We start from the raw sequence: 27,416 nt of genomic DNA, 5'->3' as shown, positions 1-27,416 counted from the left end.
TAGTTGTGGCTTGCAGGCTCTCGAGTGCAGGCTCAGTAGTTGTGGGACACGGGCTTAGTTGTTCTGTGGCATGTGGGATCTTCTGGGACCAGGGATCGAACCTGTGTCCCCTGCATTGGCAGGCAGATTCCTAACCACTGCGCCACCAGGGAAGTCCCCACTATGTGTTTTAGAAGAAGATTTATTCTAGGGTTCTTACAGGTCATCTCTTTTTATCAATGTTGCTTCAGTTCTAGAGTCTGAGATCTGTCTCCTGAGGTCTGAATGAATCCCTTATGTTTGAAATTTTTAGTAGAAGTGATCTTTGGAGAGTAACAGTTCAGCTGTCACTGGCTTAGACAAAATACCTGAAGTGACCGGACACAGCATCTGGTAGGTGGTAGACCGAGAGCTGTGAAAAGTCCAGCGTTACTGGCTCCACCAGTGACTAAATTAGTATTTTTTGACTCTGCCAGGCACTTAACGTGATGGTGATGAGAATGCTGCAGAGAGCTGTCTCCTGTCCATCATTTTTTTTTTTAGTTCATTTTTTAGATATGTCCTTTTTTTAAAGTAAACTTTTTTCCTTTTCAAAACTTCTTGCTTTGCAGAATTGACTTTTGCTTTATTTATTGATGAATTGGATCTTCCCAGTCATCACAACAAAGCATTGCAGCATTCATACTAAGTAGGGGACAGGCCATTCCAAGTAGAAGATCTAAAATGAAAACAGTTTTTCTTTTGAGGTAATTGTAGATTGACCAGCTGTTGTGAAAAATAGCAGAGAACCGGGCTTCCCTGGTGGCGCAGTGGTTGAGAATCTGCCTGCCAATGCAGGGGGCACGGCTTCGAGCCCTGGTCTGGGAAGATCCCGCATGCCGCGGAGCAGCTAAGCCCGTGTGCCACAACTACTGAGCCTGTGCGTCTGGAGCCTGTGCTCCGCAGCAAGAGAGGCCGCGATAGTGAGAGGCCCGCGCACCGCGGTGAAGAGCGGCCCCCACTCGCCGCAACTAGAGAAAGCCCTCGCACAGAAACGAAGATCCAACACAGCCAAAAATAAATAAATAAATATTGAAAAATATATATATAGCAGAGGACCTTTACCTGGTTTCCCCTGATGGTAACATCTAGCGAAACTAATACACTGTTACAGCCACGAGTCAATATCGATACAATCAGCCCACTTATTCCTATTTCCCCAGTTTTTACTTGCGCTCATCTGTGTGTGTATTTAGTTCTATGCAAATTAATAACAGAGTAGTTTTAGAGTTACAGAAAAGTTATCAAAAATAATACAGAGGGACTTCCCTGGTGGCGCAGTGGATATGTCTCTGCACTCCCAATGCAGGGGGCCTGGGTTCCATCCCTGGTCAGGGAACTAGATCCCACATGTATGCCGCAACTGAGAGTTCGCATGTCGCAACTAAGCAGCCTGCTGCCGCAACTAAAACCCCGCGCAACCAAATAAATAAATATTTTAAAAAAATACAGAGAGGTCCTGTTATCAATCCCCCATCTCCTCGATTGTTAACTTTTTACATTTCTCTGGTACGTTTTGTCCCAGCTAATGGCCAAGGTTGATACATTATTATTAACTAAGGTCATACTTTATTCAGATTTGATTAGTTTTTCCCTGATCCGTCCCAGAACCCCCTCTGGGATCCCACCTGAGATTTGGTCTGAGTCTCTTCAGGCTCCTGTGCGTGTGAGAGTTTCTCAGACTTGCCTTGTTTTTGACGCCCTTAGCGGTTTTGAGGAGGTTTGAGGAGTATCGCTCAGGTGTTTTGTAGGACGTCCCTCGATGTGGGTTTGTCTGTTTCCCTCATGGTTCCTGGCTGTGGTTCCAGGTTTGAAGAGGAAGCCCAGGCCTTTATTTATTAAGGTCTGCACTTGGTGCAGCAGGTGAGGTGAGAAGCGTCTGCCACTGCGAGCTTCACAGAACACCTCACGCCCTCGACCCCGCGCTTCACCTGCTCAGCTCTCTCCCAGCCTTTCGTCCCTGCGTGGGGTCCCCTCGTGGCTGTACCGATCTGTCTCGGTCGCCTCACCCCTGGTCTGCACATGGCATCTGCTGAAGAGCTTGCGGCTTTGCCGGGATCATTTGCCGGGTCTGGATTTGCTGGTTGCAGGCTTGGGGCACAAATTCATCTTTGGTTCTGTTTCCTGCAAATTGGTGGCCGATTCAGAGGCTGCATCAGACCTGAGTTGAGCCCTCAGGCGAGATCTGAAGCAGTGCTGTGTCTTTCCTGAAGGTCCTGCTGCCTGAGTGCCCAGACCTGAGGAGGCAGGTGTCAAGCAGATGTTGAGAAGCTGAGGTTTCCAGAGACAGGTGACCTGCCTCACAGACGCCTGTTCTTGCCTCATCTTAACCCGGCAGCACCTGTAGAGGAGGGTGTGTCCGTCACTTTCATCACCTGTTAGCAGTTCTGGGGAGGACAGTGGGAGCAACAGGTTAAATGAGGTTCTAGGATAATCCGATGGCTTCTTGTAGGTACTTGTGATGGACAGTTGGGAGGTGATGGGGCAGGGGCGGGGTTGCTTCTGCCAGGTGTGTGCCCTTCGACCTTGGGCGGCTCCACGGCTCTTGGGCTCACCTGTTTTTCATTTAAGATTATCCTACTTTGTATTTACATAACATTTTGCGTTTTATAAAGCATCTCTCACGTAATTTCGTTTTGGAACTCACGGTGCAGTTTAGGTGGCCTTGGCAGTTAAGTCTCCTGCCCTGTACAAGGTCACTGATTAAATGCCAGGTCTGGGCCTTGAAATTAGGTCAGTCTGAGTCTGAAGTTCATGCTCCAGCTAAATTATTTGGGCATGTTTTCCAACGCGACCGAGTAATTCTCCAGTCTCAGCCGACACCAGCTGGGCGTCACACAAATCTGACTGTCTGACTCGTTGACCTGGAGTTGGCGACCAATCCTGTAGGTTGAGGGCTCAGTCCCGCAGGATGCACCCACTTCAGACACCAGTCACAAGGCTGTTCTCCCCTTCTCGGGCTCACAAGGCTCAGGGAAACATTTACGTACGTTTACCTATTTATTATAAAGGTTATTATGAAGAATACAGGTGAGCAGCTAGATGAAGAGATCCGTAGGCTGAGGTCTGGGGGGTGCTGAGCAAAGGGGCTTCTGTCCCAGTGAAGTTGGGGTGCATCACCCCCCAGCACAGTGATGCACTCACCTACCCAGAAGCCCTCTGAACCATCATTTAGGGTTTTTATGGAGGCTTCATTATATAGTCACGATTAATGGTGGTGCAGTGGTTAAGAATTCGCCTGCCAATGCAGGAGACACGGGTTCAAGCCCTGGTCTGGGAAGATCCCACATGCCGCAGAGCAACTAAGCCCGTGCGCCACAACTACTGAGCCTGCGCTCTAGAGCCCGCAAGCCACGAGTACTGAGCCCATGTGCTGCAACTGAAACCTGCGTGCGTAGAGCCCGTGCTCCGCAACAAGAGAAGCTACCGCAATGAGAAGCCCGCGCACCGCAATGAAGAGTAGCCCCCGCTCACCACAACTAGAGAAAGTCTGCGCACAGCAGCGAAGACCCAATGCAGCCAAAATAAATTTATTTATTTAAAAAATAGGCAGTGATTAAATCATTACACAGGTGTGATTGATTAAATCATAGGTTGTTGATGGAGGTTGGGGGATGGAGCTAACGTCAGAAATGAAAAGATAATGTGAAAAAGAAATTCATATTAGTCTATAGGTAGAGCAATTCTGTATTGGTAACAAAGAAGTAGCAGTGTGATTGCTTTATGGTAGCTGAGTGTAATCAAATCAGTACAGTAGCTTGTACAGTAATGATTGAATGATTGTAAAATGTCTGTGGTACACAGCATTGCAGTCATGTTCATAATGCCGTATTGGAAACATTCTTAAATTAAAAAGTTACCCGTGATGATAGACTGATACGCAGTATCTCCGATTGCGAGGAGAGCGGGAGCAAGGGGCGCACACTGTATGGTAATTCTTTGAAAGCAAAGTTTTAAAACAGTAAGAAATGAATATTTTACATTAAACATCCCTTACCTTATGCCTATGTGAGGATAGGCTGTCCACTTCACTACAAGTCTTGCATATAGTGTTCTACACACATATTTTTTGTATGTTTCTTGAAAATCCACACATAAGTGGACCCGTGTAGTTCAAGCTTGTGTGGTTCAAGGGTCAGCTGTACATCTATCTGGATTCGTAAGCTTTTCCTTTTGAGGATGTTAAGTTTGGTTAAGGCCGTGTTGGCCAGAGTTCTCTGTTGCCAAACATAACCTTTTCCCGTTTAATTAACAGGAGTAGTCTCTGGGGTGATACTTTGAAAATATCCAGCACCCCAGTATACATACATACGTGCATATGTATACACACATGTGAATACTTTGATGTACTTTTTTTCTTTATTGAGGTGAAATTCACACAAAAATTAACCACTTTAAAATACCAGTGAGTTCCCAGCGTTGTACAGTCACCAGCTGCCTCTGTTAAGCTTCAAACCGTGTCACCTGCTCTCCACGCTCCCTCCAGCCCCCGGCAGCCTCTGATCTCTGGTCTCTCTCTGGATTTGCCTATGCTTGACATTTCATATAAACGGAGTCACACAGTATGTGACTTTTGGTGTCTGACTTTTCTCACTTAGCGTGTTGCGAAGGTTCATCCACGTGGTAGCGTGAATTAGTACTTTGTTTTATTTTATGGCTGGGTAGTACTCCGTTGTGTGGATACACCATATTTTGTGTATCCATTGATCCATTAATGGAGATCTGGGCTGTTTCCACCTTTTAACTATTGTGAATGACCCAGTATTTTTTCACCCCCCCCCTTTTTTTTTTTACGTGAATCAGCTATTACTATGCTGATTATAAAATGAAGGCTTTGTAGTCTTTTCTACTACGGTAGGTGGAATCCTCCTATGAAGAAGACTGCGCAGCGTGTGTGTGCAGTGTCGGTTTCAGAGTGGACCTGGGGGATTCTTTTTTTGTACAGTGCATATAACCCATTCTTTCCGCTACTCATTTTTGTGCTCAGATAGGGCCAGAATTGCCCAGCGGGAATTCCCAAGCTGTCTCCCCTCCCTCCTCATGCCCATCATGCTGGAGTCACTGGCTTGTGGGAGCTGCCGTTCACCGAAGCACCAGCTAAGCCAGGCGTTTCCGCCTGGGGCAGGTGGCGCGTCCTTGGTGGTTATGGAAAATAGGTTTGTGCTTGGGACTGCCTGTCAGTGGAGCCCTAGTTATAAAATCGGATTCACGGCCTTAAAATGAGTCCTGAGCATGGGCTTTATTTATGTGGAAAAGGTTTAGTCAGATTGTGTGTGTGTGTTTAATCTGGGGCTTTCTTTTCCCTCATCTGTTTCAGGATGTGGCCAGTTTCTTTGTTTCTGGTTGTAGCCCATCTGCCTCTGTTTAATTTCTGTAGTTCTTTTTTTGTGCAGCTAAAATTCTTGAAGCCTTTCTTCTTTAGGCAGATTTTTCTTTTGTGAAGTTCTGCAAGAGAACAGGTGATACAGATTTACATTTGAAATTCAGGGCTTAATTTTGATCTGTTTTTAAAGCTTTTGTGTGTTTTAAGGCGAAAAAATGATGTGTTAAAATTATACACTTATCCTGATTTGTCTGTATTTTCAGGGTAATGCTAGTCCTGAATTCTTTCTCAAATTATATAAACAGAATTGGATTTCTTTTTAAGTTCGTAGAGGAATTTTAATAAAATTACGATCACACATTTAATATATCCTGAGTGATAAAAATAAGGAATACCTCTTAATCTTTACATCTGTAGCTGTAGTGAGCAGTAAACAGCTTCCAGGAATCTGTTCCTAACAGTATTTATATAAAAGAAAAATTTCACGGGTACTGGGAAGCATCATTTGTTACACATCAAGTAACCATTAATGTAATTTAAAAATTTCCCTGTGTTAAAAAATAAGTAAATAAAAACGTCCTTGTGTTACTGAGGACAGTTAGAGTTAGCGAATTCCTTAGATAGCTCATTGGAAGAATAAACAGGTGATACAACTACTGTTTCTAGCGTCGCAGCATTTTAGACAAGTCTTTCCAGTGACCCTCGCACTCCTGTGGGATTGTCCCAGAGCAGGGCTTCCTGCTGGGAGGGGGCAGGCGCCCCCTGCGACCCAGGGTGGAGACCAGGGATGTCGCTGGACATCCTGCCATCCACAGGAACACCCTGCGCCACCCGAGGACACACACGGGCCCCCTGTGCCGAGGCCTGCGTTGGGGCTTGACCATACAGGGTTTGCAGAGATAACCTCTTGCTGGTGTCAAAAAAAGGTAAATAACTAGCCATTGAGAGCGACTCTTTTTTTTAAAATTATTTATTTAATCAATTAATTTTTGGCTGCGTTGGGTCTTTGTTGCCACATGTGGGCTTTCTCTGGTTGCAGCGAGCCGGGGCTACTCTGCATTTCCGTGCGCGGGCTTCTCATTGCAGTGGCTTCTCTTGTTGCGGAGCACGGGCTCTAGGCACACGGGCTTCAGTAGTTGTAGCACGTGGGCTCAGTAGTTGTGGTGCGTGGGCTCTAGAGCGCAGGCTCGGTAGTTGTGGCGCACAGGCTTAGCTGCTCCGCGGCATGTGGAATCTTCCTGGACCAGGGCTTGAACCCGTGTCCCTTGCATTGGCAGGCGGATTGTTCTTTTTTCTTTTTTCTTTTTTTTGCGGTACGCGGGCCACTCACTGCTGTGGCCTCTCCCGTTGCGGAGCACAGGCTCCGGACGCGCAGGTTCAGCGGCCATGGCTCACGGGCGCAGCCGCTCCACGGCACGTGGAATCTTCCCGGACCGGGGCGCGAGCCCGTGTCCCCTGCATCAGCAGGCAGACTCAACCACTGCACCACCAGGGAAGCCCGGCAGGCGGATTCTTAACCACTGCACCACCAGGGGAGTCCTGAGAGTGGCTCTTAGTCAAGAAGAAATACGGTGGTAATGATCAGAGTTGCATTTGGATCCAGAGATAAGTTGTACGTGGAGGTGGGAGATCAGCCTGGGCGTGAGGTTTTCCTGAGGCTGTGCTTCCAGGACAGGGCCTGTTGGCCTGTGGCTGCCCGTGAGGATTTGTGTTTCTCAAGCTGAGCACCTGGCGTCGAGGAACTTGGTGGTCTGGCCACCCTGTGTGCCTGTCCTCAGACCCGTGCTCCAGCCTCGGGGCTCTCGTCTTGAGGGAGCATCCACACGCCTCCCCCAGCTCCCCTGTGCCACTTTCTGCTCTTCTACGAAGTCTCTGTGCAGCTTCCCCTGGTGGAAAAACTGTGACTCGAGTTTCACGTGAAGAGAGGTTTGCGCCTCGTCCTCAGGCCATGCCCTCCACGCCTGCCATCGAGGGTGGACGGTCAGCCTGACCCCCGGGCGGCTCCTGCCTGGGTCTTGTGTGTGCAGAGTGAGGCTCGGAGGGGCTGCTTCTGGGCTCCGTGGGGGAGCGTGGCCTGCGGGGTCAGGAGGTCCTAGCCCACGTGCCGCTGTGTGGCCACCAGCAGACGCATGTCAGAAGGGCTCGCGGCCTTCCTCGGGGCTGGCCGTGAGGACCAAAGGGCGTAATCGCTCCAGTACCCGGCGCCCGTGTCCGTGTCACGTTTGTGCTGCTGTCCTTTGTTTCTGGGCCTTTTCTGTTTTAACCCTACCTCCCAGGCCCTGTTCATCTTCCACCTCCCTTCACCCCAGGCTCCCTGCACCCCAGTCAGAGCGAGAGGGTTGTGTCGTGCGGTGTCATCGCAGGGGCTGGGAGTTCAAGTTGGTGGCCTGCAGGGGTTCACAGTTGGCGCGGGTGTAATTGTCGTGCCGGGCGTCCTGGGTGGTTCGGGGGGACGAGAATTGTCTACCATGGTGCTCTTAATCGCTGAGGTTAGAACTTTAGGTTTCCGTGGTCTGGTTCTCGGACACACGCCGTTCTTTTTCTTGTTTCTGTGTATTGCTTTGATTCATATTCATCTGGATTGACGGATTATAGGTTTGCTGTGGTCTTGGAACCTGGAATATGAAACTGGAAGTGAAGTGCAGGTTAAAGGTGTCCTGGGGCTGGGGGCCCCGTTGGATGCGGAAGGACCTTGGCAGCTCCTGGAGCTCCAGGCGCTTTGTCTGAGCGGCTTTGAGTTGGAGAAGGGGCCGAGGTCTCTTACACGGAGCCACTTCTGAGCTAAATGGCCAACGTGCCTTTTGGGGGGCAACTGACAGGATCAACGAAATGACCTTTTAGGCAGTGAGACCTTGAGAGGAGATCCGGGCTTTCCCTTCCTCCCGAGCTGCGCCCGTTGGGATCACCTTGCCCTGGTGTTTCCGAGAACCCCTGGTTTCTAACTCTCTCTTCTGCATTTCAGGCGAAGTCGTGCGTGTGTCACGTGTGCGGCGTCCACCTGAACCGGCTGCACTCGTGCCTCCACTGCGTCTTCTTTGGCTGTTTCACGAAGAAACACATTCACGAGCACGCCAAGTCGAAAAGGCACAACCTGGGTAAGACCGCACGACGCCTCCTGGGCTTTGGGGTCACCTCCCCGACTCTCGTTCTGCGAATTTGACCTTCCACTCTCTCGGGAGTCCACCTTTGTCTGAAATAGCTTGTGCTCCTCGTGGAACTCCAGGGGGAGAGGAAAGAGAGACACTGAACCCACGAGAGGGGCACGTGCCCAGCGTGCCTGAGGTCACATAAAGTCGTATAACCCTGAATGGTGACTTTCTTTAACGGAGCATCAGAGACTCATCTTTCTCTCTGCAAAGCGCGGTTAGGTATTAGATCAGGCAGAAATTTGCGCAGGTCTTAAATGCAGCCTTAGGTTAGTGGTGTCAGCGTGGGGTTGGGGGGTACTGGGTGAACGTAGTGATTTCTGTAACGGGTTTGCAGTGTCGTCAGTGTTTGCAGAGAGGCTGCCGTTGAGGGGAGCTCACGTTTCACGTTCAGACACTAGTGCCTTCCAGAGGCGATGCGAAGCTGAGTTTTGCTCTTGGCTTGATTTTCTGACCGTTGTCACTAAATGTTTCCCTCGTTGAGGATTGTGTTTTCTGTCAGACGATGCTGAGGTTGTTAGGATATCTGTAAGAAAATCACTTTCAGAAGGTCCAGACCACAGACCCTCTTCTAGAACGTAACTTGGTGTGACCTAGCCTTCCAGTGAAAGATAGTCTCAGGCCTTTTAAGTAGTAGGAATGGGCTCGTTCAAACTCGGTCATCTCCGGAGGTCGGGCCTCATTTCATTTGCAGCTGAGAACTTGCAGCCAGTGCTGGGGGTCTGCCTGTCACCAGGAGCTAAGTGGCCTTTTTGGAAGGAGAGCTGGTGGCCCTGGTGGTGCTTCACAGGCTGTGGGTGAGCGGCTGCCCGGCAGGGCGGGGGTCAGCAATTCCGTCCCCCTTCCCCACGAGGGACCAGAGGGAAGGTCTGATGGGGCAGGACGGGTGTGGTGGGATTCTGTGGTGGTGAGTTCATGTAGATCTTTGTGCTTAATACCATCTGATTCTGGGACCAGACCCGCTTAGGCTCCTCTCACACCGGGGCTGTGATACTGTGTGGTTAAAAGGGTCATGGAAAATTGGAAACACCTTTGCGCTGCAAAGGGCTGAGAATCTTATTGTTACCTAGCATCATCTACAAAAGTCACTCGAGAAATTTGTGTGCTTAGTAATTTTATCAACCTGATTGATAAACTCTGCCTCTACTTTGGCCAGAATGAATAAGTTTTAGAAGGTTTTCTTCAAGAGACAAAACCACAAAGTGGGAGAGCCCAGGAGTTTATTGCAGGCTGTGTGTGTGAGCGTGTGTGTGCGTGTGTGTTAACAAAGCCAGAGCTTAGCTTTCTGTGTCCACATGGCAGGGGAGGGCACGGGAGAGGAGCCCCGCCAGGGAAGGGATCGCCCGCCCCGGCCCTGCGTCTCGAGCTGCTCCCCGTTACCCCTAGAGCCCCTCAGAGCGGCGGCTTGACGTTTGAGGGCCAAGGGGCCGTGATTCCTGGGCCGAGTCCTGCCTCTGGGAGCCCCGCAGAATAACCCTGGGGCCTGACGTGGACGCTTAGAAGGATTTCTCCCAGGGCTTGCGGCTTCTAAGCGGAGGGGCGTGAGAGGCCCACGGGGAGTCTCGTCTGAGTATTTGCTTTTTTGCGAGTGTTCAGTTAAAACCAGCACGTCGGTAGCTATGGGGTCTTTGCTGGCGGCCTGTGGGAGGACGAAGCTTCTGCTCCTCTGTCCGACCTGCCCTGTGACCCTGCCTGGTGTGACGTGGCGGAAGTGGCCCCCAGGAGGAAGGGCCCGTCCTGACCCGCTGCCGGCCGGTTTGCTGTGCGGGGGACGATGTTGGGATCCAGGTCACTGAGTAAGATTTGGTTTCGTGCTCCTTAGTTTCGTACAGGTTTTTGTTTGATGTCGAGACACAGGGGCCCGTGGATGTTGCCTGCGTGAGCCACAGAGGCTGTGAAAGGAGTGCTTTTAGCTTTGTGTCTGCCTCTAGGAAGCGTTATTTTAGTTTTCCCAGAGGGTGTGAGGATGTATGTGGGCATAAGAGGGGGTATCGGCTCCCCTCTGAGCGGGTGACGTTTCCCTCCATCTCAGGATCCTCCTGTGGCTGGAGGGAGGGGGACACGCGCCTGCCTGGTGCCTGTCGGCCGGGGGTTCCCGGGTGAGTGGGTTGACGGCCTCCTCTCTTCCTGGGAGCGTCTCACCGGCATCCAGGCAGCTGGGTTCCTGGGCAGCTGGCCCTTTGTTTCCATGGGTTCTGCACCTGCAGATCCAGCCAAGCTCAGATCGAAAAACAAATTCCAGAAAGTTCCAAAAAGCAAAACTTGAATTTGTCTGGTCCAGGCAGCTACTTACGTGGCATTCACGCTGTATTAGGTAAAGCAGCCTGGAGGTGATTTAAAGTGTGTAGGAGGATGTAGGTTCTGTGCAGATGCCACACCATTTGCTACAAGGGGCTGGAGCATCCTTGGATCCCGGTGTCCGCGGGGGTCCTGGAACCAGCCCCGCCTTGGGTACCACGGGACCACTGACTGTCTGCTCAGCCTTTAGTCCTGATGCAGTCAAGCCTTTGTCCTTGGTTATCTTGACTGTGAGATAATTTTCTGGAGGAACTGCCGTGACTGTAGGTGTTGCATTGGGTTTTTGAATTCCATATTGAGGTGAAATTCAGAGAACACACAATTAACCATTTCAACCAGTACAGTTCAGTGCATTTAGTCACTTGCCATGTGGTGTGTGGAAATACCATCTCTCTTTATTTTCAAAACTTTTTCGTCTCCTCGAAGAATACATGTCTCTGTTACGTAATCCTCTCCGGGCCCTGGCATCCGCTGATCTGTCTTCAGTTGTGGATTCGCCTGTCTTGAATATTTCATATAAAAGGAATCATACAACACACGGCCTTTTGTGTCTGTTTCTGTCTCTCGGCAGGTTTTCAGGGTTCATGAAGTGTCAGTTCATTTCCTTGTGGTTGAATAGCATTCCTTTGTGTTGATATTCCAGAGTTTGTTTATCCAGTCATCCACTGGTAGACATTTGGGTTCCCACCTTTGGCTTTTATGAATAATGCTGCTATAAACATGCCTGTGTGAGTTTCTTTGTGGACATACGTTTTCATTTCTTTTGGATACCAGAAGACCTTGGAGATAACTGTGGGTTCGGTTCCAGACCACCTCAATAAAGCAGCGATCTCAATAAAGCGAGGCACACGTTCTTTGGTTTCCCACTGAATATAAAAATAATGTTTACACTGCGCCGTAGTTTGAGTGTGCAGTAACAGCATTTCCCTTTGGTTGTTCATGCTTTTTCGGTGTCAGACTAAGAATCCATTGTCAAACCTGAGGTCGGGACGCTTACCCGTGTGTGTCTGAGTTCTTATACTTTTAGCTGTGATGTAGGTTGCTGACCGTGTGGAGTGAAGTTTTGTGTGGGGCTGGGGTCAGGCAAGCTGCCTCCTCGTTTCACCCCGGGGCCCCAGCGCCCGCTGTCGGCCCCCGCCCCTCCTGGCGGTCCCAGCCCCACACAGCGGGTGGGAGGCAGACTCATCTGGGGACATGGGACCTCCCTCTGCCCTCGCCATGCGGCTGGCCTGTTTCTCGCTGAACCCCGCCGCTTCCCTGGAAGTGTCCCTCCTTCCCACCGTAAGCCCGCCTCTGCCAGCTTGCTCTGGTCCCCGGGGCAGGAGTGACACTGCCCAGGAGTGGGCAGAACGCAGGGCAGCTGGCCCCGGCCTCCAGAGCAGCCTCGACATGGACTTGCAGAGACTTGGTCGGAATTTTGTAGGTTTTTAGGGAGGGGCAGTGGTAGGCCTGGGATTCTCTGAAATTGCTACTTTGAGTCTTGATAGATCTGCTTTCGATCCACCACAGTATCATTGACCTGTGTCTTTGTACCTTAAGACATGAAATATGGGGGTTTCCCTGGTGGCACAGTGGTTAAGAATCCGCCTGCCAATGCAGGGGACACGGGTTCGAGCCCTGGTCCGGGAAGATCCCACATGCCACAGAGCACCTAAGCCTGTGCGCCACAACTACTGAGCCTGCGCTCTAGAGCCCGTGAACCACAACTACTGAGCCTGCGTGCTGCAACTAATGAAGCCCAAGCGTGTAGAGCCCGTGCTCCGCAACAAGAGGAGCCACCGCAACGAGAAGCCCGCGCACCACAACGAAGAGTAGCCCCCGCTCGCCGCAACTAGAGAAAGCCTGCGCACAGCAAAGACCCAACACAGCCAAAAAATAATAATAATTTTTTTAAAAAAGACATGAAATATGATAAAAGCTGTGATTTGTTAAGACATTACCATTTACCAGGAGGTGCGTGCCGCTTAGTTGTTTATATGAACTTAGTGACCATGCAGACCTGTGCCAGTGCTGTTGCTGTCCCTGTTATACCACAGGGGACGTGGGGGAGCTCAGAGGTGCTCAGAGGTGCTCAGAGGTGCGCAGGTGGCGGGGCCGGGTTTGTGCTCCGAGCTGTGTCCCGTCGCCTGGCAGACGTCTGCTGTCCCTTGGTGAGTCTGAGTCAAGGGGATTCTCTTTTTTTTTGGAATTTTATTTTGTTTATTTTCTATATAGCAGGTTCTTAGTAGTTACCTATTTTGTACATACTAGTGTATATACGTCAATCCCAATCTCCCAGTTCATCCCCCCGCCCCCTGCCACTTTCCCCCCTTGGTGTCCATACATTTGTTCTCTACATCTGTGTCTCTATTTCTGCCCTGCAGACAGGTTCATCTGAACCATTTTTCTCGAGTCCACACATACACGTGTTAATATACAGTACTTGTTTTGCTCTTTCAGACTTCACTCTGTGTGACAGTCTCTGGGTCCACCATGTCTCTGCAAATGACCCAATCTTGTTCCTTTTTATGGCTGAGTAATATTCCATTGTATACATGTGCCACATCTTCTTTATCCGTTTGTCTGTTGATGGGCCTTTAGGTTGCTTCCATGTCCTGGCTGTTGTAAACAGTGCTGCAGTGAACATTGGGGTGCATTTGTCCATAGTTCAACCTTTTTTTTTTAATTATTTATTTTTGGCTGCATTGGGTCTTTGTTGCTGCATGCCGGTTTTCTCTAGTTGTGGCAAGTGGGGGTACTCTTCGTTGTGGTATGCAGGCTTCTCATTTCTCATTGTGGTGGCTTCTCTTGTTGCGGAGCACAGGCTCAGGCGTGAGGGCTTCAGTAGTTGTGGCACATGGGCTCAGTAGTTGTGGCGCACGGGCTTAGTTGCTCCGTGGCATGTGGGATCTTCCTGGACCAGGGCTCAAACCCGTGTCCCCTGCGTTGGCAGAAGGATTCTTCACCACTGCGCCAGCAGGGAAGTCCCCTAGTTCAACCATTTTGAACTATGGTTTTCTCTGGGTATATTCCCAGTAGTGGGATTGCTGGGTCATGTGGTAATTCTATTTTTAGTTTTTTAAGGCACCTCCATACTGTTCTCCATGGTGGTTGTATCAATTTACATTCCCACCAACAGTGTAAGAGGGTTCCCTCTTCTCCACACCCTCTCCAGCATTCCTTGTTTGTAGATTTTCTGATGATGCCCATTCTAACTGGTGTGAGGGGATACCTCATTGTAGTTCTGATTTTCATTTCTCTTATAATTAGTGACGTTGAGCATCTTTTCATGTGCATCTTGGCCATCTCTATGTCTTCTTTGGAGAAATGTCTATTTAGGTCTTCTGCCCATTTTTGGATGGGGTTGTTTGTTTTTTTAATATTGAGCTGCATGAGCTGTTTATGTATTTTGGGGATTAATCCTTTGTCCGTTGATTCGTTTGCAAATATTTTCACCCATTCTGAGGGTAAGGGGAATTCTTTTTAATTGTTGAATTGAGCAGAGTTCCTTCCAGGTGCTTCGAGGACTTTTCTCTTGTTTATCTTCGTGAGGAAGTAACTAAGGGCTGGGTTTCATGCCTGTTTTCAGTTTAGGAAGTGCAGGATCCGCTCACCGGGAGCTCTGGGCACGCCCTCCAGGCTGTTTGCTTGGGGCCCTGCTGCCCATCCGGACGCCACGAGTCCTCGTGGGCTGATAGGAATGCGAGTTCCCCTTGTTTCAGAGGATAGGCAGAGGCTCCTGGTACCTGGGGGTCGGGTCCTTCGTAAAATATGGTCGTGGCGCCTCTTTCTCCCTCAGGTTCCTCAGCCCTTGGCGGGAGCTTCCAAAAAAAATTCACGTGCCTCCTCTGCTTAGGGTACACCATCTGAAGTGGGGGGACAACCTTTTGTAATAATGGGATTCTCTGCTTTGAGAAACGGTGCAGTGAAATGCCTAAAAAACTTGCTTGTTTAATTTGTGTCCTGAAGCATTACCTTTCGACTTTTAATTGAATTTTGTCGCTTCCCTCTTTTCTCTTTTCAGCCATAGAGCTTATGTATGGAGGTATCTACTGCTTCTTGTGTCAGGACTACATTTATGACAAAGACATAGAAATCATTGCCAAAGAGGAACAGCGGAAAGCTTGGAAAATGCAAGGTTTGGTTTTCCTGAGATCTGCATGCCTGCTTGTGTCTTAGCCCTGCATTCCCTGCCCCCTTGTCTGTCAGGGTGTGGCGGGGGTGGGGAGGGAGGGGGATGGTTCTGTTGAAGGGGAGGAGCCCCTACACCTGCCTGCTCCCTCCTGCAGGCTCACGGGGGGGCCAGGGGAGGCAGGCGCGGTGCCCACAGGCCTGCGGCTGCTGTGAGGGCTTAGCTGGGGTTGAGAGAGACACCCCCAACCTAGCCTCTCCGGTCGCCGGGCATTTTTACAGACACGGGGCTGAACCAGGCACAGTGTCCGCAGGGATTTTGTGCTGCCTCGTCCCTGGTAGCTGCCCAGAAAGCAGCTCCTCGGTAACTGCAGGATGTGTATGCTGACTGCTTCCAGGAGGGTGGACTGTTTTCTCATTAAATTACCGCTGAATCTCTTAAAACTCTTAACTGGAAAAAAAACCCTCTTAACTGGTTAGGTTATGCTAAACCTGTGTCAGCACAGAATTAAACTTCCCAGAGGAAAAATGCAACAATCTACCGCTGAGGCCCCTTAGTTCAGGAGCGCGCTCTCCGTCCTGTGCGGTGCCTCTGTAGCCGGAAAGGGAGAACTCCAGGCTTTCCTTCTTGTGTAGGAACAACCCAGCTCTTCCCTGATGAGTGTTTCTCTCCCGTGAGTCTCCTTTACTTGCACAGAACCCTTCACACCCGGCACTTCTGGTCACCAAGTGTTTTTTGGGGGGGGGTCAGTTCCCTGCCAAGAAATTCCCTGTGGCGCCGGCTGGGTATCCTACGGATCAACTCAGTTCTGACACAGTCGGCCTGGAGGTGTCAGGCCCCACGGGATCCCCTCCCCAACTTCAGATGCTGGAGTCTCAAGTCCAGGGTCTCATCTGTGCTCCTGACCGTCCAGCTGTAGATCGGAGGTTCCCAGGACCCCCCTGGACTGGAGCGTTTGCTAGTCAGCTCACAGAACTCAGAGAGACACTTAGGTTCACCAGGTCATTAGAGGATGTGATAAAGGACACAGATGAGCAGCCAGATGGAGAGAGAGAGGCACGGGGCAGGGCTGGGGAGGGTCCCCGTGGAGTTGGGGTGCATCACCCCCTCGGTGTGGAATGTTCACCCACCTGGTTCGCTCCCCGAACCCTGTGCTGCTGGGATGTTATGGGGGCTTCTTCCTGGAGGCCTGATGGATCATTAACCCCATTTCCAGCCCCCTCCCCTCTGTGGAGCAGTTGGGGCCGGCCGTGCGGGTGCTGCAAATTCCAAGCTTCCCTGGTCTTTCTGGTGGCCAGTGCCCATCCAGGAGCTCGCCCGGAGTCATCTCATCAGGACAAGAGGTTCCTCTAGTGCCCTTCCCGCTAAGGCGCCCTTATTACCAGGGCGCGGGGCTCATGCGGGGGACGGGGCAGGGGCGGCACGTGTGTCCCACTGACTGCGCGGTGGCCGTGGAGCCGTGCCGCCACTCCCGTCCCTTCGCTGGCACGTAGTCAGCGGCACACGTGAACATTATGCAGCTCTTTTCTTTTTTGTTCAGCTGCCTGTTTTTGGTTTCCCTGATAGTTTTTTCTTTCTTGTTCTCATTTCCAGCACACGGTCATGGGTCGAAACAGTAATAGGTGTAGAAAGCCCCACTGGCCTGTGACCGTCTCTCCACAGAGAACGTACAACCCAGCATGTGGTTTACAATGTTTTGCCGTAATTGTGCTCCTCTGTAGACGTGCCATGTTAGAGAACGGAGCACAAGCCAGGGCTGTCGGTCATCAGAGCCGAGGAGCCCACCTTCTCTGGAGAACAGTCTCTTTAGTCCACTTCCTGTTCTCTTCCACCTCCAAACCTTAGTAACGTTGCAGGTGAGGCTAAGGCTGAGGATGTTATTTCTTCGTGCGGAACAGTCAAACCGCAGGGCTGAGAAATGCACGTCCCAGGAAAAAGTAGGATTCTTCTAAAATCATTCCACAATTCCATGTGTCAGCAGGACGGTGCGTCCTTCAGAGCGTGTTGAGCTCTAGGTGCGTGGAGCCAGTGCCTCTGAGGAGTAGGCTGTGCACTGGGGTGCAGGTGGCCCTGCTGCCGTCCTTGGTTTAAGTCTGGTGGGTACAGCCGTCCCTTCATCCCCGTCGCCACCCAGCGCTCCCTGTGGGCACTGGTGCCGTGGTCCCTCTGCTCAGGGTGTAATTAAGGCTGAGGAGACCGCTGGTGCTGGGGCAGCTGTCCCCCAAGGTCCCGCTCTCCTCTCCTCCTCTGGGAATGTGATGTGGTTCATCCACGGCACGCTCTCTGAGAGAAGCTCCTTCCATTGTCTGGAACAGGGTCTTAGAAGGACCCTACGTTGCCCGCCTTTGAATCTGATAAACCCTGTGCTGCCACCACGCTGGTTCGTAGACACGATCAGAGTGTAGCTAACGGCACCTTCCACCCGCTTAGGTGTCGGGGAGAAGTTTTCAACGTGGGAGCCGACCAAACGGGAGCTCGAGCTGCTGAAACACAACCCCAAGCGACGGAAGATCACGTCCAACTGCACCATAGGTGGGCGGGCACGCTGGGTGGAGGGTGCATTCTCCGGGGAGGTGCAGCGTGGCTGTCAGCTTGTCGCAGAGGCTCCTCCCTGCCCTGCCCTGTTGTTACTGGGAGCCTTTGGGCGGTGAGGGCTGGTGGGGGTGGGCGCGAGCACGCCTCGGGACGTTTCCCACGGGTGGGGCGCAGACGTTAGAAGTAGGTTCCACCCCGCGCTCTGCCTGCCAGGTCTCCGCGGCCTCATCAACCTCGGGAACACGTGCTTCATGAACTGCATCGTGCAGGCGCTGACGCACACGCCGCTGCTGCGCGACTTCTTCCTGTCCGACCGGCACCGCTGCGAGATGCAGAGCCCTGGCTCCTGCCTGGTCTGCGAGATGTCCTCCCTCTTCCAGGAGGTGCGCCTGGGCCGGGAGGGGGCCGGGCCGTCACGGGGTGGGCTCTGAACGTCCACAGACGTGCCGACTGTGGAATCGCACGTCCTTCCCAAGAGGGATCGTTGGGTGAGGCACTTGGTCATCTGCAGAGGCTCGCGGCTGCCTCACAGGGGTGCACGTGGCAGGTGCCCGCCCCTCCCCGTCACCTGCCGCTTTCCGGCTTTGTCCACAGGACGGGCGGGTCTCCTGTTACCGGCCCTGCTGACTGTGTGTGTCACCAGAGGCCTCTGTCTTTGGGCCCCTGCCGTGGACATCAGGTTCTGTCCTGATGGGCTCGCAGGCTGGACCCCCCCTTCTCAGAGCGGGAGTGCAGCCCAGCCGCTCCCTCAGGTGCTGCAGGGAGCCAGGGGTTCTTCAGGCGTCGGCCCTGGGCCAGCAGACTCGGCCGGGTCTGGTTTTGTCAGCCTTTGATCACATCCTCTCGTTTTCCCTGTTGGGCCCCGGCTGCCTGAACCCATCTGGCTGCGGAGCTGGAATGATTCACGGTCTGGCCCTTTTCAGAAGTTTCCCGACTCCTAGCCTGGCTTAGCCAGTCCCCACATACTTACAGCCTAGCCTGACGGCGGCTCCTGGGGTCACAGGAGTGAGCAAGCTGAATGATATCGTTGGGCCAAAACGGGGACACGGGTGCCTTGGAGAACGGGCTGATGGGGGGGCCTCACTAGGGCACTGTTGGTGGTGAGTTCATCTCTGTCAGGTTGGTTTTTAGGTTCAGGTTTACGGGGGTACGCGTTTCACACGGCACAAGTCACCTTTTAGTGTATGTGTGTGTGTTTGACAAAAGTTTGTCGCCGTTCATCGTTTTGGCTTATTTCTAGAAAACAGGTGGTGGGAATGGAGAAAACTCTGAGCAGACTCAGAGTCTGTGAAAACACAGTTTGCCTGAAAAGGAAAGGAAATGCCTTGTTTGGGCCGCGCTCGCCAGCGGAGGCTCCGGGCGGCTGTCAGACGTGCGCGTCTGCGTCTGTGTTCGAGGGAGGCACGCGCTCCTGACGAGGGTGCTTCTCCTTCTCTCCAAGCAGTTCTACTCGGGGCACCGGTCCCCCCACATCCCATACAAGCTGCTGCACCTGGTGTGGACGCACGCCCGGCACCTGGCGGGCTACGAGCAGCAGGACGCGCACGAGTTCCTCATCGCGGCCCTGGACGTCTTGCACCGGCACTGCAAAGGTGAGCACTGCACAGGTGAGCATTGCACAGGTGGGCACTGCACAGGTGGGCACTGCACAGGTGAGCATTGCACAGGTGGGCACTGCACAGGTGGGCGCTGCACAGGTGGGCGCTGCACAGGTGGGCGCTGCAGAGGTGAGGGCGGGGGCTGTTTCTCAGGGCCTGTTGCTGGGCCTGCCAGGTGGGTGGCAGGGAACTGTTCACAGGGAGGAGCAAGGGGGAGAAACTGAAAGCACATGGCGCGTCCCTCCCGCGCCCCTGTGGAAACCCGGGCCCTCCTGCTGCACCAGCTCTGCCCCTTGGGTCAGCGGCTTGGCAGTGGGCTGGCTGCCTTGGGGGCCCGGGGTCCCAGAGCCACCATCTCTTGCCAGGTGATGATAATGGGAAAAAGGCCAACAACCCTAACCACTGCAACTGCATCATAGACCAGATCTTCACAGGGGGGCTGCAGTCCGACGTCACCTGCCAAGTGTGCCAGTAAGTGCGGCCTCTGCAGCCCCGGTGCTGCCGGCCAACCGTCGCGGGGCCTTGTCGCTGCGCTGCCCCCGGGCCGTGGTGCTCACCCGTCCCCCCTGCTTGCTCCTAGTGGGGTCTCCACCACCATCGACCCCTTCTGGGACATCAGCCTGGACCTGCCCGGCTCTTCCACCCCCTTCTGGCCACTGAGCCCTGGGAGCGAGGGCAGCGTGGTGAACGGAGAGAGCCACGCGTCGGGAACCACGACCCTCACGGACTGCCTGCGGAGGTGAGGCGTCCGCGCCTTGTGGGGAGGGGGCCCTTCCTCGTGGCTGCTCGGGGAAAGTCCTGGTAAAGCCAGGCCCCCCAGGGCCCCACGTTCCCGCACGAAAGCTGAGGGAAGACGGGATGGCCAGCAGACGAGCTGTTCCTGTCCCTGAGTGCCCCCCACCCCAGCAGAGGCTGGAGGTCCGCGGCCTTTAGTGACTAACGGACAGAGTCACACCCAGCAGGGCCGCCCTCCTGCTGTGGCTCGTGGCCTTTTCTGAAGGTGATGAAAACGTTTTTAATTAAACTTTTTATTTTGAGATAATTGTAGTTTTGCGTGCAGTTGTAAGATACAATCCAGAGAGATCCTGTGTACTCTTTCCCCAGTTTTCCCCAGTGGTAACATCTTGTAAAATTACAGCACAATGTCACAGTCAGCAGGATCTCAACATCCCTGCAGTCAAGATGCAGGATGCTTGCACCCCCGCAGGGTCCCTCACAACCACACGTCCTGCACCTCCTACCCTTGTTGCCTCCTTAACTCCTGGCAGCCGCAAATCTGTTCTCCATTTCTAGAAATTCCGCATTTCAAGAATGTTACATCCGTGGAATCATACATCATGTAACCTTTCAAGGATTGACTTTTTCACTCATCCTAATTCTCTGGAGATTCATCCAGGTTGTGTGCATCACCAGTTGTTTCCTTTTTATTGCTTACTAGTATTCCATGGTGTACACGGCTTAACCACTCATTCGCTGAAGGACATCTGCATTGCTTCCGGGCTTTTTTTTTGGCCTTTACAGATAAAAGTGCAGTAGCCACTCATGTACAGTTTTTGTGTGAGTGCTGGTTGTCACTTTTCAGGGACAGATTTGATTGCTGGGTCTTAACAGTAGTTAGAAAATTATTTTGAGTTCACCAGACTTTCATTTTCCAAAAAAGTTGAGGATAAATATTTTTTGAAGTGCTCGAGAAGAGAAAGGAAGGAATAGCTTTTTCATTGTGAAGTTATAAACGTCCCTAACTGTGTGTGTGTTTTTAGGAAGGACGTGAACCCCCTGAAAGTGATAAAATAACTTTTCTCTTTTTCCTCTCTTACTGCTGCCATCTTTTTTCCCTAAAAATCCATGTTTTCACTGCGTTGCAGGTTTACCAGACCAGAGCACTTAGGAAGCAGTGCCAAGATCAAGTGTAGCGGTTGCCATAGCTACCAGGAGTCCACAAAGCAGCTCACCATGAAGAAGCTGCCCATCGTGGCCTGCTTCCATCTCAAAGTGAGTTCCCTGAGCACGCGGGGCCTGAGGGTGGGTGGGTGTGCAGAGTCCGTCCGTGCTTGTGGAGCAGAGAGGGCGGTGCCTGTAAACTACTCTGCTCGTGTCTGTCGCCGGGAGGTTTGCCCGTGAATCAGAAAGTAATTGCTTCATAATGAAAATAGGGTGAGTTACTCTGGGTGGGGGTGGTTAGGGATTTACTGCTCCTCTCCTCCAAGTTCTTCTGTCCTCACCCCAAGTTTTCCGATTTTCTTTTACTTGAAAGCAAGGACCCTTAGCATTAAGGTCTAGTCTGGGGGTCAGCACGTTCCTGTGAAGGGCCAGTAGCAGATATGAATCATGTGTATGATGTATTGTGAGAGAATATGCAGCAGAGACAGTGTGTCTGCTGGTCTTGGGTATTTGCGATCTGATTTTACATGTAAAGCATACAGTCTCTGTTGCTCGTTCTTTTACTTCACGACCCTTTAAAGATGTAAGACAGAAACCAAATCCCCAGCCCTACCTGTTTGTCCCACCGGGCACCGTGCTAGGTCCACACGGCGCATCATTTCACGGCTGGGCTGAGCCCTGTGGGTTATGTCGCCCTGTGGACTCTGAGCTCTAGCTGTGGCCAAGGGCGGTTCGGAAAATGCAGGAAAGGCCCACTTAGGGAGCCACAGAGACTGTGCTGTCGGAGGAGCCCTACAGCCTTCCCACCCCCACTTCTGCAGCGATTCGAACACTCGGCCAAGCTTCGGCGCAAGATCACCACCTACGTGTCCTTCCCCCTGGAGCTGGACATGACCCCCTTCATGGCCTCCAGGTTCGTCCTCCGTGTCTGTGGTCGGGTGGGCGTGGCACCAGGTCCCTGATGAGGCCCCAGTGGGCCCTGATGTCACTTCGTCGGTGACACCTCACTGTCCTGATCTCACCCCAGGACCGTCCCTGTGTGAGGGAGGCTGTCCTCCTACCAGCTGGCTCAGGGCAGCATTTCAGGCGTTTCAGCCACAGGCACTGAGATTGGATACAAATCAACACAGTGGTTTTGTGGTTGTAGTTTTGGAGTCTTTGTATCAGGGACTGCTTGAAATTTACCCTTGCAAAAATAGGAGGCCGCTTCCTGGTAGGAGGGCTGCCTTAGTGAATAATAACCACAGGCGGGGCGGCTTAAAGCAACAGAGGCCTGAGTCCAGTGTTGGCGGGGCCTCAGGACGATCTGGGGAGGCTGCCTGCCCGCCCGCCTGGGGGTTGGCAGGGAGACGTGGGTCTGGGCCGGCTCTGAGCCTCGATCTCGGCAGTCCGCTTCCCAGCCTGGGCCTCGGTTTCCCCACCGTAACTCGGGGGTCATCTCTGCCTGAGATGGAGCTGTTGGGAGAAGCGGACCCGTGGAAGCCGCACCAGCACGGCGTCCGGTGTCGCGCGTCCCCGGTGCCCACGATACCACGTGAACCGCAGGTTGTTAGTGAACTGTTTTAATCGAGCCTGAGTTTGCGCCGTTTGTTACAGCAAAGAGAACAGGATGAACGGACAGTACCAGCAGCCGGTGGACAGTCTCAGTAACGATAACAAGTGAGTGGCATCTCGAGCGCGAGTGGGGCTGGGGGCTTCGCGGGAGGCCCACCTGCGTCTCCCAGGAGGTGCTGCGTGTGAGGGGCAGCGGCCGGGCTTGCTTGCTCTTGGCCACTGGCCTGCTTCCTGTCGTGTTGCCACTGACCCTCTGTCGGGGAGGGGCCTCCCCCCTCCCCCCCCGCCGCATCGCGGTGAGGCCCCTCTCCCCATTCCTCCTGTTGGTGGCGGCGGGGAGGGTAGAGCAGCAACAGCGCCTCCCAGGCGGGCCCATTCTCCTCTCCCCTGTGCTGCTGTCGCCTGTCAGCGTTTGCTCCTGGGCGGCTACCCGGCGGGGACAGTGGTCCCTGGTGGGGACAGGGTCGTGACCTCCGTCTCCCGCCACCGTCCCCAAACCAGGTACTCCTTGTTTGCGGTGGTCAACCACCAGGGGACCCTGGAGAGTGGCCACTACACCAGCTTCATCCGGCAGCACAAGGACCAGTGGTTCAAGTGTGACGACGCCATTATCACCAAGGCTGGCATTGCAGACGTGCTGGACAGTGAGGGGTGTGTCCCGCGGGGCCCCGGGGCCACGTCGCCCCTCTGCACCCCGTTCGCTCCTTCCTGCTCATCGTTGCCTCCCTCGGTCTCCAGACCATCCGCGGGGCTCCTGCCCCACTCCAGCTGCCGTGAGCTCCAGCAGGCGTCTGGGCTTGGAGCCGCGAGCAGTGGGGCAGCCCTGAGAGGCTCTGTGGTGGCCGTGAGGAGGCCGGGCGGGTGGGCTGGGGCTGGGACCCGGAGCCGGCGTCCTTCCGAGAGGGACCGTGTACAGGGCCGGGGTGCTGCCACAGCCAGGGCCCAGCAGGTGGACGGAGGCCGGGCTGGTCGTGGACTGGGGGCCCTGCCGCCTCCCTGCCGTCTCTTCTCTGCGGTGACAGGCTGAGCGCGGCTGTCCTGGTCAGGGTGGTTTTGCTCCGACCCCTCGGGAGGTGGAAGTAAGCGTGTTCTGTCCTCTCTCCTCCTCAGGTACCTGCTCTTCTATCACAAACAGTTCCTGGAGTACGAGTAGCCGTCGGCGCACCGGCAAGTCCCCCGAAGTCATCCGGGTGCCCGGGGTCATGCTGTGTGGACACTTGGCAAGAGGTGGGCTGGGGGGGGTGGGGGCAGAGGAGACGTGCGCCGGAGTGTCTCCTGTGTCCCCCGCGAGCCGGGGCAGGCGCAGCCCCCGCGCCAGCCGTTCCACGCTGGGGCCCAGAAAGCAGGAGGTGGAGGAGATGCAGGCCTCGCGGGTCTTTCTCTTGGTGAGTTTGGTGTCCGTGCGCAGCGCGGACTCGGGCGTGAGCCCCGGAGCCTGTGGAGCTGAAGACCCCGTGGGGCCTCCGAGCACGTCTGTCCTGCATGTGGAAGCAGATCCCCGTTTTCTAGAGATAGGCGTTTGCGTATCGTCCCCCTTTCTCTCTCTTTCCACGATGGTGAATCTCTTAAACGTAATGATGGTAACGTGAATGAATTATTGAGTTCAGGCTGAAATTTAGATCGTTTTCCTTTTATCCTGGAGAATGGATCTTGCTTTTTCATCGGTGCTGTTTTTGTTGCCCCCCGCCCACCCCCCCGCAGGCACCTTGGACCTGGTCAGAGCTGCCTGGCTCAGTGGAGGAGAATCAGGCTGCGCTGGGAACGGTCTCTGTCGTATTAATCTTTTAGTACCTGAAGCGTTTCCAGTGGTTTCACTGTTTCCCTCCCGTGTTTCCTTCCTGGCCACCTGTCCCGCGAGCTCTCCTGGTCGCTGCTGGGCGGCAGGTGTGTCGGATGATGCGGCGGCCTCCAGGGGGGCTGCATCCTGGCTCTGGGTGCCTCTGCCTTGCGTTCCAGTAGCTTCCGTTGCCGCAGGACAGACGGCCGGGACTGAGCTGGTGGGAGGGGCTGACGGGGGAGGTGCAGCATCATTGTTCCTCGTGAGCCGTCTCGCAAGCATCTGTCTGTTCACACCCAAACTTAGATTGTCCGTCTCTGAGATTCCAGCCCAGAGACGGGGGACGAGCCAGTGTCCCCTGAACGTGAGGCTTCTTTCCTGCAGAGGAACACGTTCACCTGCGGCAGGGTCAGCGGACTCTCCACAGAGGGCCAGGTAGTAGATGTTTTTGACTTTGGGGGCCCTGTGGTCTCTGCTGCAGGTAACGTGGATGAGCGTAGCTGTGTTCCAGTAGAACTTTACATGATCACGGGAAGTTGAATTTCATATACTTTAGCCACGTCATAAAATTTCAGCCGTTGTCACTGTTTAAAAACGTGTGACGGGTTCTCAGCCGACAGACCGTGAACCAGGTCCAGCTCGTCGGCTGCTCGGGTCTGGGCGCGGCGTGGCTCCTGCTCCCCCCGTGGAAGGTGCTGGGGTCCTGCGGCGGGGGCGTCGTACCCGGCAGAGTCCTCAACGACGCAGCTCAGGCGCCTGCCCCGCGTGGCCCGTCCGCTGTGGCTGCTCTGAGGGCCCTGGAGCCCTGGGCCTCCGTGCAGAGTGGCGACAGAGGAGATGTACTGGCCGCGGGGTTTCTGGCGGCTCGCCTGTGGTCTGGTCAGCCCTGCGGCCCTCCCCTGCCGCCCACTCATGTCCAGGGCTCAGCTGCTCCAAGGATGTGAAGATTCAGGAGACAGTGAGGCCGTTTCTCTTTTCTGAGTGTTCTTTTGAATTTTTATGTCGAAGTTAACCCTCTGTTCCCTCTGGCCTGGTGTTCTGAGCACTTATCTCTCTGCTGCTGAGATTCCCCTGTGGCTGGAAGAACTACCTGGGGGGCGCGGTGAGGCTCCGGCTGCCTGCACGCGCGCCCGCCCCCCGTCCCGCGCGCTGAGGTCCTGCTTTGATGTCACCTCGTCAGGAACAAACAACTGCGTGATGGGTTGGGGGATTTATTTTCTTTCAGCTCCCGATGCAGCTACTAAATACGGGAAAATGGTTTCCTGTTTCAAACCACCACCGTGTCAATGTCCAGACCGCTGAGGAATCCCTGGGCGACCCTTCCTCCCCGGCTAGTGTGTTTAAAGTGACTTGTGTTTGTGAGACGTTGGCTGCCGTGTCAGCGCTTTACAGTGAGACAGTGGGCTCTCCCTGGGTGTCCTGAGCGGGGGGCTGGGCCCGGGCCCTCTCCAGGCCTCCTTGGGCCTCCCGTCAGCGCCAGAATGTCCAGGACGCTCCTGCTGCATCACGTACACTCGTGCCGTTGTAGTTCTGCTCCGTGTGGATGCTTTCGTCGTATAAAATTGCCGTTCTTTTGACAATTCAAGTGACTTGTTTCGTCGTTTACTATAACTTTGAAAACAGAAATCGTAAGAACGAGATTCCAATGATTGTGCTGTGGATTTTATTACTGGGATGTTTCCGCGTCCCTTTCACCTGTCGTTTTGAGGGACTGTTTGGCTCTTCTCTCTAATGGCTTGTAGTCTTTTCCTGTGTCGTAATAAAGCTACATTTTATTCTGAAAACTGGCCCGTCTTCCCTTACTAGCACGCGAGTCCCGTCTGTGACACCAGCCCCTTCTCGGTTTGTTCCAGCCCAGACCTGCCCTGGACCGGGAAGTCCATGCCCGCTGCGTCCCCTCCTCCTGGGGGCAGGATGGGGACAAATCTGGGACTCAGGACACCGTGGGCTGTCAGACTTTGACGAACTTAAAAGCCACCCAAGGGGCTTCTTTAAACGCAGGAACCCCTGCTGGAGTTTGATTACAGGACCTGGGATGCGGTGCGGCGATACGGGTGTGCGGCTCCCCGGGCTCTGAGAAGGCGGAGGGTGTGGTCGGAGAGCAGCCCCCGTCCTGGTCAGTGCGGTTCCGACTCTGCCCACCCCCCGGTCCACCCTTCATTTCTGAAGCGTGCTGTTTTTGGATGCCTCTGTCACACGTTCCTTCACTTCACGTACGCGGAAACATCAGGAAGTACCAGCGAGTGCCCCTGGGTTCCAGAGCAGCAGTCCTGCCCGGGGGTCTCTCCACATGCAGGAGGACCATTGCTGCTTGCCTGCAGGCAGCTCCCCTGGGGCTCCGAGGCCTTCCCAGCAGAGTTCTCCAGGCCTGGGAGGGAGACGCGCGGTGGGGCTCTTGGTGTGAAGCTGTGGAGCCCGCCCAGCCCCAACCCCTCCACCCCAGGACCCGCGGAGCCCGCCCAGCCCTAACCCTCCACCCCAGGACCCGCGGAGCCCGCCCAGCCCTAACCCCTCCACCCCAGGACCCGCGGAGCCCGCCCAGCCCTAACCCTCCACCCCAGGACCCGCACGCTCCGGTCGCAGGCCCTGGTTAAAGCGTTAAGCTGTCCTGGCAGACAGACTCGTGCCTGCGTCTCAGTGGGCAGCCACGTGGACACAAGGCCCCTGCTCTGTGTCCCGTGGGGCTGGCGGAGCGTCGTTGCGGGTGGTGGTGCCGACAGGGCAGGCAGATCCGCGTCCAGGAGACGGGTTCGATCCCGTGAGGACGCGTCTCTGGCCTCCGTGTAGTGGGCCTGCCGGCAGGTGGCCAGCTGCTCCTGGGCCTTGGTGGCGGTCCAGTCGCCAAGTGGGCGCCCGGCAGGGCCAGCTGGTGAGCCAGGGTCAGGGCCTGACATCGAGCCTGTTGAGACAGCCCCATCCCCATCTCGATGGCCCCTTTATTCATGGAGTGGGGCGGGGGTTCTCAGCGAGCCGTCTGCTCCCACAACTGGCCGTTTTGTCCACCTGGCGGTGAGTGTCCTCTGTCGGGCTTCTCCTTGGTGAGCACAGTCTGTGCCCGTTCGGAGAGGTCTGTCCCCACCCGGATCTTCTGTCGCCAGTCCTTAAATCCCGTTGCTTCCAAATCTTTGACCGTCCAGCCGAGCTGAACTTTGAAGACAAAGTTACAGTAAACGAT

At 54.0% G+C, this 27,416-nt stretch overlaps 1 protein-coding gene across 4 annotated transcripts in view; it reads left to right on the top strand.

The window, feature by feature from the left end:
- Positions 1-26,025, top strand: part of USP22 (ubiquitin specific peptidase 22) — a 34,681-nt gene extending 8,656 nt beyond the window's left edge. For 3 of the 4 annotated variants that reach the window (XM_027131324.1, XM_027131322.1, XM_027131323.1), the window contains exons 2-13: positions 8,304-8,436; positions 14,789-14,902; positions 17,327-17,428; positions 17,645-17,814; positions 18,876-19,038; positions 19,395-19,500; positions 19,610-19,768; positions 20,895-21,021; positions 21,732-21,823; positions 22,507-22,569; positions 22,966-23,115; positions 23,575-26,025. In XM_027131324.1, coding sequence (XP_026987125.1) covers positions 8,304-8,436; positions 14,789-14,902; positions 17,327-17,428; positions 17,645-17,814; positions 18,876-19,038; positions 19,395-19,500; positions 19,610-19,768; positions 20,895-21,021; positions 21,732-21,823; positions 22,507-22,569; positions 22,966-23,115; positions 23,575-23,617 — 1,422 coding nt within the window. In that variant the 3' untranslated portion in view covers positions 23,618-26,025. The remainder of the gene's footprint in view (positions 1-8,303; positions 8,437-14,788; positions 14,903-17,326; positions 17,429-17,644; positions 17,815-18,875; positions 19,039-19,394; positions 19,501-19,609; positions 19,769-20,894; positions 21,022-21,731; positions 21,824-22,506; positions 22,570-22,965; positions 23,116-23,574) is intronic. The other variant, XM_027131320.1, reaches the window with a different exon arrangement.
- The last annotated feature ends 1,391 nt before the right edge of the window (positions 26,026-27,416 follow it).

This window comes from Aethalodelphis obliquidens, unplaced genomic scaffold (genome assembly GCF_003676395.1).
Source record: "Aethalodelphis obliquidens isolate GAN/ISIS:26980383/991018 unplaced genomic scaffold, ASM367639v1 scaffold38, whole genome shotgun sequence".
In the NCBI taxonomy this organism is placed as follows: Eukaryota; Metazoa; Chordata; class Mammalia; order Artiodactyla; family Delphinidae; genus Aethalodelphis; species Aethalodelphis obliquidens.
Note: the sequence above shows the minus strand (reverse complement) of the source record. Positions and strands in the feature narration are given on the sequence as shown.